Source organism: Capricornis sumatraensis, chromosome 4 (genome assembly GCF_032405125.1).
Source record: "Capricornis sumatraensis isolate serow.1 chromosome 4, serow.2, whole genome shotgun sequence".
NCBI classification, from domain to species: domain Eukaryota; kingdom Metazoa; phylum Chordata; class Mammalia; order Artiodactyla; family Bovidae; genus Capricornis; species Capricornis sumatraensis.
The window spans coordinates 148,553,427-148,566,906 of NC_091072.1; the positions used below are offsets into that span (position 1 = coordinate 148,553,427).

General features: G+C 49.1%; 1 protein-coding gene across 1 annotated transcript in view; it reads left to right on the forward strand.

Annotated features, from left to right (window-relative positions):
• ANO2 (anoctamin 2) overlaps positions 1–13,480 on the forward strand; it is a 334,097-nt gene that overhangs the window by 164,781 nt on the left and 155,836 nt on the right. Inside the window, exons 12-14 of the mRNA XM_068970582.1 lie at positions 3,600–3,682; positions 10,377–10,388; positions 11,368–11,478. Coding sequence (XP_068826683.1) covers positions 3,600–3,682; positions 10,377–10,388; positions 11,368–11,478 — 206 coding nt within the window. The remainder of the gene's footprint in view (positions 1–3,599; positions 3,683–10,376; positions 10,389–11,367; positions 11,479–13,480) is intronic.

The following is a 13,480-nucleotide window of genomic DNA, read 5'->3' on the forward strand; positions in this document are numbered from 1 at the left end:
AGGAGATCGAGTGAGTAGAGGGCAGGAGTCAGCCAGACCCACGGCTGGTGGAGGCATCAGGCCCAGCCCCTCTGGGGTTCTGGCTTCAAACTCCAGGGAACTTTGGAAAGACAGTGAAGCCATATTGAAAGTAGGGAAGGGAGAGGTGAAGGGAGGAAGTCAGGGTCAGTCCTAAACATGGGTCTCAGTCCCGCTTTGTACCCATCACCGTGAGCCTTGCCCGGTGTTACTGAAGTCAGTCCTCTTAGCCGAGGTGCTGAGTAACCTCAACCTTGGAGCACCCTGTCCTCATCTCTTAAGTGGGTGAAATCATGCCTACCTGTCTGGATGTGTGTGCAGGGCAGCTGGTGTGGTACCTGGCATGCGATATCCATTGGGAGCTGCTCTCCATTGTCACGAGGGTCCTTCATATCCCCCTGAGTCTTCCTCAGTGACTTTTAAAGATTTTGTATTGGGGTATAGCCGATTACCTGGTGGCTCAGAGGTTAAAGTGTCTGCCTGCAATGTGGGAGACCTGGATTCGATCCCTGGATCGGGAAGATCCCCTGGAGAAGGAAATGGCAACCCACTCCAGTATTCATGCCTGGAAAATCCCATGGACCAAGGAGCCTGGTGGGCTGTAGTCCATGGGGTCGCAAAGAGTCGGACATGACTGAGCAACTTCACTTCACTTCACTTCATAGCCGATTAACAATGTTGTGGTAGTTTCAGGTGAACAGTGAAGGGACTCAGCCGTACATATACATGGATCCATTATCCCCCAAACTCCCCTCCCCTCCAGGCTGCCATATAACCTTAAACAGAGTTCCCTGTGTTGTGCAGCAGGTCTTTGTTGGTTACGTATTTAAAATACAGCAGTGTGTATGTGTCCATCCCAAACTCCCTAAATATCCCTTCCCCTCATTCTTGCCCCCTGGCAACCATGTTTGTTCTCTAAGTCTCAGGGACTCTATTACCCTGTTGTCTGCTCCCGTTCTGACTTCTCTCTTTCATGGAGACCACAGTTGGTGTGCAGAGCCCTCCTCGGGCGCTGGGGGCTGCACAGGGCAAGGAGAAGCATCCCCCCAGTTTGGAGAGCATCCCCAAGCCATGGCTGGGGTCCAGAGGTCGGGGTGCACACACACAAAAGGAAAAAGGCTCAGATTCCAGGAACCAGAGATGCAGATTTTTTTTCCCCCACACACTGTGAGGCATGTGGGATCTTAATTCCCTGACCAGGAAACCTGTGCCCCCTGCACTGGAAGTGCAGTCTTAACCCCTGGACCACCAGGGATGTACAGATCCGTGCACCGCAGTGTAGCACCAAGTGAAACGTACGTAGCTTCAAGGAACCACATGCCTGGTCAGGCTCTCAGTGTTTGCTAAGCTCAGCCCTGCGCAGTGCCCCAGCTGAAGAAAAGTTTGCAGTCCTATTTCTCTGCTGCAGACCTGAGTTGCAATCGATGGTCCGGTGTGGCAGGCAATGCAGGGTGCCCAGGCTGTTACTGGGGGTGATGTAGTGGGGTAGGGGTGGCCTCAGGGACTGTCACACCCCTTCCTTTTCCAGCACACCAGACCTAAGGGCTGTAGGAGTGCAGAGGTGTGGGCGCCCGGGAGTCTGCCCTTAGGGTGCTTGAGCTGGTCAGGAAACAATAGAGGCAGCACTGGAGGGTGGCGTGGTACAGGGACGGTTTGCACAAGCTGGGGGTGAAGAGGGCAATGAGGTGATGCCTGAGCAGCAGAGCAGACGAGAGGTGTGTGCTGACAGATGGTGAGAATGGATGGGGACAGACGGGATGGGCCAGATACACGCATTCTCTCTATCCAGAGGGAAGAATCTTGATAATAGGGACCCACTCACTGCAAGTTTGAGGGGTTGTTGGCATCCTCCTTCTCCCTGCCCCTCCGCACTGCCCGAATGCTATTACTCCTCAAAGCTCAGCTCAAATACTCTGGCAGCTGGCACCCCCTCTTCTGCCTGCCCACAGCCCTTTATCTGTGTTGTTTCTAAGTCCCTGATCACTTCATGCTTTGTACCGTAGCGATTTAAAATCTCTCCTGATAGACTAAATCACTTGAGAGCAAATCCACATCAGATTCACCTAAGCTCCTCACGATGTCTTGAGCAGTGTTTGGTATATCGCAGGTACCGTAGGTCAGGTTTTCACGTTAGGAAATCCGTTCAAGCTTGCTCAGATAACAAGGGGTTATAAGAAAGTAGGAAGCAAGCTTGTGGATGCAGGAGATGAAGTACAGCCAGGCGCCTGGGGAACTGGAGCAGGAGGAGCTATAAGGAACCTTTCTCCTTTCTTCACACACTGCGAGGTCTGTCCCATTTCTCTTTGTGTCTCTTAGTTTCAGTTTTCAAGAGAGAGAATCTGATTGGCCCCGTCAGCAGTATCAAGTGTCCAATCCTGATCTAAAGAAGCCGTGGCTTCAGGGCTGAGGACATTGGTTCTTTCTGGAGCATGTTGGGCTGCCCTTCAAGGGCTGTGGTTGGAGTGGGCAAGCTGACCAGTGTGTCTGGATGGTAGGCATTCAACAGATATTTGCTTGGAGAATGAATGAATGTCACTTCTGGGAGCTGCGTCTCCCAGCTGCCTGCAGGATGGAGTAGAAGTCTGAGACCCTGGACTCAGGTAGAATTATTAGGAGATGTGATGTAATCTCAGGATGAGATGATTCAGGCCCAGGAAAGGGAAGTTGTGTGGGGGACAGAAAGATGGAGAAAAATGTGAGAGGAAGGTGCAGGAAGAGAGAACATGTAGGGAAGATGAGGTTTGTCTAAAAAGGCTAAAAGCCATCATTCCAATTTCTTACTTTCTTAAAATGTTTCTATTCTTCCTTTCTTAAAAAATTTTTTTTTTATTATCTTTATTTTTTAAATTATGAATTTATTTATTTTAATTGGAGACTAATTACTTTACAATATTGTATTGGTTTTGCCATACATCAACATGAATCCGCCACGGGTGTACACGTGTTCTCCATTCTGAACTCCCCTCCCTCTTCCCTCCCTGTACCATCCCTCTGGGTCATCCCAGTGCCCAAGCATCCTGTATCCTGCATCGAACCTGGACTGGCGATTCATTTCATATATGATGTTTCAATGCCGTTCTCCAAAATCATCCCACCCTCTCCCCCTCCCACAGAGTCCAAAAGACTGTTCTATACATCTGTGTCTCTTTTGCTGTTTCGCATACAGGGTTATCGTTACCCTACATATGCGTTAGTATATTGGTGTTTTTCTTTCTGGCTTACTTCATGCTGTATAATAGGCTCCTTTATTTCTTGAGATCAGTGTTTAAGCTTTTCTTATAACCTAGAAATGGGACTTCCCTGGTGGCTCAGATGGTAAAGAATCTGCCTACAATGCAGAAAACCTGAGTTTGATCCTTCTGTCGGGAAGATCCCCTGGAGAAGGGAATGGCACCCACACCAGTATTCTTGCCTGGAAAATACCATGGACAGAGATCCTTGGCAGGCTATCATCTGGATGGGTCACAGAGTCGGACATGACTGAGTGACTAATATTCAGTGTGTATCCTCCACTGGGTGAAGCCTAAGGGTGCTCGCAATCCACTCTTCAAAATTAATAGAATTTTTTCTTTCTTTTCAAGCTACCATGTTTCTTGAAAACTGGAAGCGATTACAGATGCGACTGGGCTACTTCTGGGACCTGACTGGCATCGAAGAGGAAGAAGTGAGTTCTCTTTGGATTTCTGCTTTGCTTTGCCCCTGGAAATAAATTGTCTTGAGTGAAATAGCTACTTTCTTTGCTCTCATAGGAGCTGGTCACCTGCCAAGTCTTGCTGTGACCCCTTTCCTAGCTCGGCTCCATCTAAGCCAGTGCTGATAGGCACTGAGGCCAAGAGTTGAAATCCTCTATCTTCTCTTGACCTGTAAGACCTCAGACTTGATGGGTAGCCAGATGTGCTTGTGACCATTGGTGGGAAAAAATGGCACAAGAAGCAAGCCTTGCCATAGCCTTGAGATTCAACTCAACATTCTTCCACCTTCTGGCTCATTGGTGCTTGAGAGCATGAAGCAAGAGGCTGTGACCCAGACGTGTTATATGGACATGTCTGGATGCCCCTGGTAGCCTGCTGGGGGTCAGGTGGAGGCATGGGTGCCAGGTGCCTTTGATGTTTATGGAGAAGGAGAGAACCACTCACCCAGTACCCTGTCAGCAGATGTGACGTTGGAACATGAGCTAAGAGAAAGCGTAGGTTCTTTCAGAGTCGAGTTTTATGGACAGATGTTGTTTAAAGGATGAATGTAACTGATCTGCCCTTGGGGCTTATTTGAGAACTAGGGCCCCTGATGATATTGGCAAGTTAATGATGACCAGCATGGGCACGGTTGCTCATAGTTACCTATTCCCACTTGCTGCCATTGTCTGAACAGCAGAAGTGAATATTAGCAAGGCATTTGCGTTGCCGTGGGCATTGTCGATGAGGTGGTGGAACAGAGTCCAGAGGTCCAGGAGGCACCTTGAGTACCATGGACTGGCTGGCTGCGAGCATATGGCGGCCTCATGTCGAGCTGACTTTTTCTGTATTCTCCATCACTTATTGATGTCTGTTGCCTTGGAGACTAGGGATCCCTGGCTCTGTGACCCTGATGTTTTGATCCAAGCTAGTGAAATTCCCAGTTTAGTCTTGCTCCCAAGTCTGTGTGGTTCTGTGGTCTGTGATATGGCATCCTCCCCTGTCCTTAAAGCTCCAGGTATTCAGCTTGCCTTTGAGCAGGTGGGCATTCGATGACCATGAATTGAGTTCACATGCTCCCTCTATCCCCAGTTGTCTGCGTTTAGCGTATGCCTGGGGACTCATAGCATTGCAGATTCTGTGGCAAATGAGAGAATGTACATATGGATTCTGCCTTCAGAGTGGATACAAATTAGTTAAGAAGATAAGCAACGCAGAATAATGAAGGCAATTGCATTTCTTGGGGGAAAGTGGCCAAAGTAGTGCTTCCAACGGAAAGAGCTGTCAGAGTTGGACTGTGTGGGTGATTTTGTCCTGTTCCATTTCATTCCAGATACAGAGAGGGAGAGAGGAGAGAAGAGAGAGGAGAGGGCTGTAGCTGGATGTGGGGAGAGGGTGGGGGCACAGCTCCCTTCTCCTAAGGGCAGGACTCTGAGGTCTCCAAGGAAAAGAAGAAGAAGCTTCTTTGCACCTAAGCCTGTGTGAGGCCAGAAACAGGCCAAGTGTGTCTTCCGAGTAGCGTTGAGGAAGCCAGCAAGTCTCTCTGTAGAGAGGATGTGTAAACACACTCACGTGGAGAAAGGCATCTATCAGGACTCGGTGCCCTGGAAATCTCAGTCCTGGGCCCCTGGCAGGAGTGAGATGTTAATCCGTTTTTGTTTCTTGTAGCCAGGTTTCCTGTTTCCTGCTTAACCAATGAGCCATGGTCAAGTCTTGGGACGGGCCTGACTCCAAGAACTCCTGTGCAGGCTGAGAGGGGCCTGACCAAGCCTGGGTTCACCCTGGCACAAGGAGCTGGTCCTGACAGGCTCTCTGTGTGAGGTTCCTGGGGGCGGATCAGTTCTGCAAGCATTGTTTATGTGCCCCTGTGCACCAGACTGGGGGCAGGCATGACTGGGAGAAGGGAGGACAGCTGTGTCTTTGCTTCCAGGTATTTAGATTTTTGGACTTGGATATTAAACACACTTTAATTTGAGTTAAATCTGAACATGCACATCAAACAACTACTATGGACCAGGTTCTGATTTGGGATGTGGCACCCCCACAGACATGGTCTTCGAGCATCTTCAAAGGATTGAATTCAGCTAAGGGGCAATCTGGTCTCTGAATATTTAGAGTACAACAGTGAGTTTCAGAGAAACTACTTCTGGCCTAAAAGAATGCTTAAAAATAATAGACTTAAGGCAGAAGGAGAAGGGTGCAGCAGAGGATGAGATGGTTAGATGGTATCACTAAATGGACATGAATTTGAGCAAACTCTGGGAGATAGTGAAAGACAGGGAAGCCTGGTGTGCTGCGGTCTATCAGATCACAACTGAACAACAACAAAAAAATCAAGGTTTTGGAGACTGGGTGAATTTTAATGAGCAGCAAAGGGACGAATGGGTACCCATAGGAGGAAACAGCCAACGGGACCATTGATCTGGGGAAGCTCAGGTGTGGCTCAGAGGTAGTGAGATGCCTGGGAAGTGTCGCTGGCTGCAGGGAAAAGGGATTGGGCTGCAGTGGGGGGCAGAGCAGCAAATGCAGTCTGGTGGCCAGGCCAGGGAGCGTCCTGATTGCTGCTCTGCCTCCTTAGGTCATGAGAAGGCATGGAAGGCAGGATTGGCAGGTATTTGTGACCTGCCCTGGGACTTACATGAAATGTCAGGGGCAGATTTAGTGTTAGTTGCTCAGTTGTGTGCAACTCTTTGCGACCTCATGAGCTGTAGCCCTCCAGGCTCTTCTGTCCACTGGATTTCCCAGACAAGAATACTGAAATGGCTTTGTATTTCCTTTTCCAGGGGATTTTCCTCACCCAGGGGTCAAACTCTGATCTCCGTCATTGTGGGCAGATTCTTTACCATCTGAGCCACCAGGGAAGCCCTAACCTGTGTTCAAATGAGGGGCAAGAGAATGGCAGATACTACCTGGGCTTTGGGGAGAGGGACACAGGAGTCCTTGAAGGTTGTGATTAGAGCTGTTTCTCTGATCTCCAAGTCTCAGGAATCCTCCTGTAGGCAGCTGTACAGACAGAGCCCCCAGACAGCCTTCTTTCCTGTGATCTTTATTAGTAAATACGTGGGAGGGGAGGGTGCTAACTCACAAGACCAGGGACATCCACCCTCTGTCCCTCCCCCTTGGGCTGCCCCCTCCACATGGGACACCATGGAAATGAGCAGGGCAATGGGGAAGGCGGCTGGGGAATCCACCTCCTGGGTCAGCAGCCCCAGGCCGAGGGGCCTCCTTGTGGAACCAGTGGAGATGTCCCAAGAGACTCCTTTGGAGCCTGTTGAAGGAGCCTCCTGCCAGACCTCACGAGTCTTTGCTCTGAGGTGGGGTGGTCTTCATCTTGGCCACCTCTCTTGCCCAATTACCTTCTGCCCTCAGGCCCCAGATGTCCTTGGGACCCCTCAGAGATGGCCTTATCTGGGCATAGAGTCCTCCCCTCCATTTCTCCCATCCACATCTACCATATCAGGCTTAGCTGTCCCTAACGGCTTCCCATCACATAAGACACAACCTCCTGCCTCCCCTCTGAGCCCAGCTCATGGTGGCCTTCTCCTCCTCCAGAAATTCCAGCCTCCTGGATCTGCCTTCTCTCCACGGCTCCTTCTAGGCTTTGCACTGGCTCTTTCTGCTGCCTTGAAGGTGCCAGTCTCCACTTGACCTAATTCTTTCCTGGCTTTTCTGTCCCAATGTCACCCTCCTCCGGCTGTTGTTGTTCAGTCTCTAAGTCATGTCTGACGCTTTGCGACCCCATGGACTGTAGCACTCCAGGCTTCTGTGTCATCCATTATCTCCCAGAGTTTGCTCAAACTCATCTCTGTTGAGTTGGTGATGCCATCCAACCATCTCATCCTCTGTTGTCCCATTTTCCTCCTGCCCTCAATCTTTCCCAGCATCAGAGTCTTTTCCAATGAGTCAGCTCTTTGCATCAGGTGGCCATAGTGTTGGAGGTTCAACTTCAGCATCAGTCCTTCCAATGAATATTCAGAATTGACTTCCTTTAGGATAGACTGGTTTGATCTCCTTTCAGTCCAAGGGGCTCTCAAGAGTCTTCTCGAGCACCACAATTTGAAGGCATCAATTCTTCAGTGCTCAACCTTCTTTACGGTCCCACTCTCACATCCATACCTTCCCTAAATCCCCCTTCTGAAGCGGCCAGCCTGACATTTCTCCTGCTGCTCTGATTCCCCATCTGCTAGCTTCTTGTTGGTGGATTTGTTTGGTTACTGTCACCTTCCTTCACTTGGGGATAAGCTCCTGGAGAGGAAGGACCTTATATGTAGCCTCAGAACTTGGAAAAAGCTCCCACGGGCTCAGAGCACAGGAGATGCTTGATGGCTCTTGGATGGAGACCTTTGTTGATTGCATCTGCAGATTTACCTCTGTAGATCAGCAAAGACTGGTTCTGAGCTGGCCTAGGCCCTTTCTTCAGGACAGCTCCTGAGGGATCAACCAGATGGAAGCAGCTTTGTGAAATGTTTCCCAAAGCTTTGTGGGAGGGTTATGTATTTGTGATGACTTGGCATCAGACCACCCATCCAGGGAGGCTATGTTTAATGATGACCTGCCCACGGCTGGATATGTCAGAGTCATGCTCATGGGGGTCTAGATGCTTGCTACTCTGGCTGGGAGCTCATTGATCCAGCTCCCTGCCTTTGCGGAATCTTGTGATTTAACCTGATCTTCTTGACTGTAAGCAGGGAGATCCTTGTCTGACCTTGCTGCATTTGCCAAGCAGAGAAGGCTAAGATTCCACTTTCAGAGCCTGGGACTCCTGTCTATGTGTCAAGAGCTTTTGGCTTCTTATAAACAAATGAGGGGGTCTGAACTGGGGCCCAGAGTATGGTGCAGGGAGCCACAGCCACAACTGGGAGATGCCTCTGTGTGATGTCACATCTTTGGAAAATCAGGGACTGGTCAGGAGCCTCGTCTCATCAGAAGAGAAGGCCCTGAAGCTCCTCTGCAGTGGGTGACAGGGTGAAAGCAAGTCTTGCTTGAAGGTCTTTGGAATCGAGATTCTGGTACTCAATAGAAACACTCAGCTATTATTTTATAGTTAAAATCTTCCATAGCAATCATATAGAAGAAAAGCAACCAGATTTCAGAGGCCATGGAGGAAAAGGTCACACTGTGTTTCTCAGAGTATTTCTGCAGGATGTTATTTGCTGGAAGTGAAAGTTTTGTGGGACCTGCTGGGCTGAAGAATATTCAACAGGGGAACCTTTTCAGAGCTTTTATCAGGCTCCTTGTGACTCTCAGGTGACACGTTGTAAGGAGTTTTCCAATCAGTTCGAGCCTGGAATCCTTTTTTAACCCCAAACCCTCCTGGCACACACATTAGGAATTCCTATATTGGAGGATGGATGAAGAGGAAAGACCAAACGAAGTGAACTTCACAAGCATTTAGGGATTTCTGTGTGCTCCCAATAAGGGCTTCCCCGGAGGCTCAGAGGTTAAAGTGTCTGCCTCCAATGTGGGAAACCCAGGTTCGATCCCTGGGTCGGGAAGATCCCCTGGAGAAGGAAATGGCAATCCACTCCAGTATTCTTGCCTGGAGAATCCCATGGACGGAGGAGCCTGGTAGGCTGTGGTCCACAGGGTCACAGAGTGTCAGACACGGTGCTAATTACTGTGAGAAGCATGAAATAGTACAGACCAGATAGCAGATTCTTATATTAGGATGTAAAGACTCTCACATGCAGAACAACTAGGAAATAATAAAAGAAAAATATGTGATCAAGAACTACATGTCGTACAAGCTACAAAGCTCGAGGGTTTTGAGAGAAAGGAGGCACCGCCACCTGTGGTTCAGCAGGCAGAGAAGGCCCCACCTCTCAGGGTGGACAGTGGAGACCTGTTAATGATGGGAAGCCTTCAGAATTCTGGAATAGCTCCTTCTCTCTTATGTCAGTTATTCTTATGAGTCATGTGTGTAGTTTCTCCTCTCCAGCATCATGGCATTTCCCAGGAAAGTTAGAGATAGGTAAGGAGCCTAGCTTGTTGGCTTTCAGAGTCTCTGAGCCATGAGCAGTGATAAGGGAATGTGTGTTCTCTGAGTCTGCTGAGAACAAGCTCGGGGATCCCTGCCTGGGAGTTCTCGGTAAATGTTGCAGGAATGTGAAGTCCTCATATCCTGGATATTGGTCCTTGAAAGCTGCAGGGAAGACACTTAACTTACACCGTTAAGTTCTCTTTGAAGTCAGCCATGCATCTTCCTGCCCCAGCCTCTGAGTTGCTGGGACTGTGGTCTTTCCGACAAGCCAGGCTCTCTTTCTCATGCCTGGTGACTCACTGTTCAGGTTTGTGTTGCTGAGTGGCCCCGGGGATGTCTCCTGAGCACCGGTGTACTTGCCAGTGAGTTACTCACCTAGACTGAAGGGGAAACAGGTTCAGGCACGCAAGTTTTAAGATTCCCTGTGGCCGCCTTTAGCTTTGCTGTATACTGGCTGCCATTTTTAGCTCACGGAAGAATGACTTGAGGAAGACAGCCGGTCCTTGCCCTGACATCCAGCTGTGGGGCACATCTGTTTCTCTAGCTGGGACTGGGCTTATTGAAACTTACAATGGAGGCTGGGGATAGATGGTGGGGTGGCCGGAGGCGGCCTTTGGTTACTGCTGTGTGCAGCTCAGGGCTCCTGTCTGTATCAGCTGCTTGTTAACGCTTCCTCTCTCTTTTCTCAACACCGGCACTGCCCCCAGGAACGTGCTCAGGTTTGGTTTTCAGTGTGATAACAACTGTCATGTGTCTTTTCCTGCCACATTGTGTTCCTGGTTTTCCGGGTCTAGACGCCTCATGGTTGTGTGTGGTATGGCAGTTGTGTGTGGTGGGGTGGCTGCCTGTGGTGTGGTAGTTGTGTGTGGTGGGGGACTGCCTGTGGTGTGGCACTCTTGTGTGGTGTGGCAGTTATGAGTGGTGTGGCGGTCATGTGGTGTGGTGGTTGTATGTGGTATGGCGGTTGTGTGTGGTGAAATGGTTGCGTGTGGTGTGGCAGTACTGTGTGGTATGTGTGGTGTGGCGGTCATGTGTGGTGTGGTGGTTGTGTGTGGTGTGGTGGTAGTGTGTGGTGAAATGGTTGTATGTGGTGTGGCAGTCATGTGTGGTATGTGTGGTGTGGAGGTCGTGTGTGGTGCGGCAGTCGTGTGTGGTGTGGTGGTTGTGTGTGGTATGGCGGTTGTGTGTGGTGAAGTGGTTGCGTGTGGTGTGGCAGTCATGTGTGGTATGTGTGGTGTGGCGGTTGTGTGTGGTGTGGTGGTTGTGTGTGGTGTGGTGGTTGTGTGTGGTATGGCAGTCGTGTGGTGTGGTGGTCACGTGTGGTGTGGTGGTCGTGTGTAGTGTGGCTGTCATATGTGTTGTGGTGCTTGTGTGTGGTATGGCGGTCATGTGGTGTGGCAGTTGTGTATACTGTGGCAGTTGTGTGTAGCGTGGCCATTGTGTGTGATGTGGTTGTGAGTGGTGTGGTGGTCATGTGGTATGGTAGTTGTGTATACTGTGGCAGTTGTGTGTAGTGTGGTGGTCGTGTGTGATGTGGTGGTTGTGAGTGGTGTGGTGATTGTGAGTGGTGGGGCAGCTCTCGTCCCATAGCGTCCGGTCCCGTGTCCTGACTCACTGTCCATGTGGTGTCTGGTTCAGCCCTGCAGGCCAAGACTGCCCCATCCTGTGTACTAACCACTCTTTGACTCTGGGTTTTAGGAGCATTCTCGGCCTGAGTATGAAACGAAAGTTCGCGAGAAAATGCTGAAGGAGAGCAACAAGTCTGTGGTCCAGAAACTGGGAACCGGTGGGACTGAGGCTGAGGATGAGGTAAGATGCTGGCCCTTGGTGCTCACCATCCTGTTTATTTCTTAAGATCTTGTTGTCATTTCACTGGAAATGCCTTCATGGACAAGAAGGGCTGTCAGTGGTGGGACAGGATGGAAAGAAAGCTTGATAATATCCCTCACTGTCCAGAGGGCAGAGCTCGTGGGGAGCAGGCTTCTGCACAACTAGATTTATCTCTTTCCTGGGTGGTAGTGTCTGGACGAAATGGGAGACCCGGTCGGAAAAGCAAGAAGCCATTAGAGGCCTGGTTCTTCTGGACTTCATCACCTACACAGTGAATAACAATAGCAACCACTGCCAGACCAACCATCTCAGTGACAGCTAACCCTTCCTAAGTTCCTGGTAGGGGCCAGACGCTGTTCTCAGCACATTTTATTCTTGCAATAAATTTATGAAGCTGGCACAATTTTTCTGTAAATGAAAGCTAATGAAAAAAGTTATGTGCACAAATTAAGTCATTGGCCGGAGGTCACCCAGCCAGTGAATGGGGGGTGTGGATCAGGGATTCCAACCCAGGCCTGTCTCTGACAGTCTGGGCATCTAACTACAGTTCAAGGATGAATTGAGAAATGGCTCTTAGAGCTGGCAGAGGCACACTTGCGCCTGTGTTTGCCTGAGCTGCTCATACGCTGTTCCTCACATTTCATTTTCTCTGGATAGGCCTCCAAAGTAGGGAGGCGATGGTGAACATGGCTCGTGAGTCGTTTTCTGAGTTTTTGGGTGGCATTCAGACATCGCAACAGAGCTTCAGAATCTACACTGTGATCCATAAATACTCTCAGTGCCTGTGAGGTGGGGGTTCGGGGGAGGCTCCTCTTTGGCAGTGCCGGTCTCCTCTGCATGCCACCCTTTTTTGAAACCAAGTGTGTGTGTGTGTGTGTGTGTGTGTGTGTGTGAATGTGTGTGTGTGTGAGTGTGTGTGTGTGTCTATGTGTGTTTATGTCTTTCCTAATCTGGTTCCTGAAAAAAATCAACGAGATCGACAATCTGTTGTTTTTACATGTGTCTTTTCTCCATTTTGGATTAGAATTCAAATTTTATTTAATTTTACATTCTTTAAGTTGGAACCATTCATCTTAACATGCAAATTTATTCAAGCACCAATACAGAAGAATGTGGTGTTTTTGAGCCCAGAATGTTAGCTTTCTTTCCTCTTTTTTTAAAAAGATCTAGGACTTAGAAGAGAAAGGGGGTGGTCTGTCTGAATTATTTTTCCCTAGAAAACAGTAAGTCAAAGACCACCAATTATTTGGGGAGAAAAATGAGTTCATTCTTAGGGAAGAGTAATCATTGCCACCAGCTTCATCAGAAAGCAAGCATATTGTGTCCTGTCGACTCTTGCAATCTCATGCAGCCCCCTTTCTCCACCCCAAGGTGATACACATTGGGTAATTTTATGGAAATCACATGTAACTTTTATTGACCACTGACTCATTTAATTTTAATTCCATAGACGGGAATGCCAAGGAGCTGAATTTGCGTACGTTGAGACTGTGGTTCTGACTTAAGCACTACTTGGGTATATATACGTGATAGGTGAAATAACTTTCAGGAACCATGAATAATTGAAAGACATCTGAATGCATTATGAATGATACATACGTTTATGTTTCAGCATTCAACATTTATTTTCATTACACTGTTGAGAATGCAAAGCTCAAAGCCTCTAATGCCTTATAGGCACTGGAAGGGAAATGACCTTCCCAAATGAGCAGTGTAAGCTAAAAATGGCCAGGAATTTGATGGTCAGCATCCTACTTGTGTTCCCTCCGTTCTGTTACTATCGGAAGTGTGCTTCTGTTCATGCTGTAAGCCGAGCCAGAGGTGGGAGATGAACAGAGAAGCACATGTTGCTGCCTGATGGGAACGATGTTTCTCTAGCCTCCGGGAAGAGTGGAGGTCAATACCCACAGCAAAATAGGACTCTCGGGGCACCATCATGGGTCGGATACTTAAGAAAGGCATGTGCTTCTGGGAAATGGAC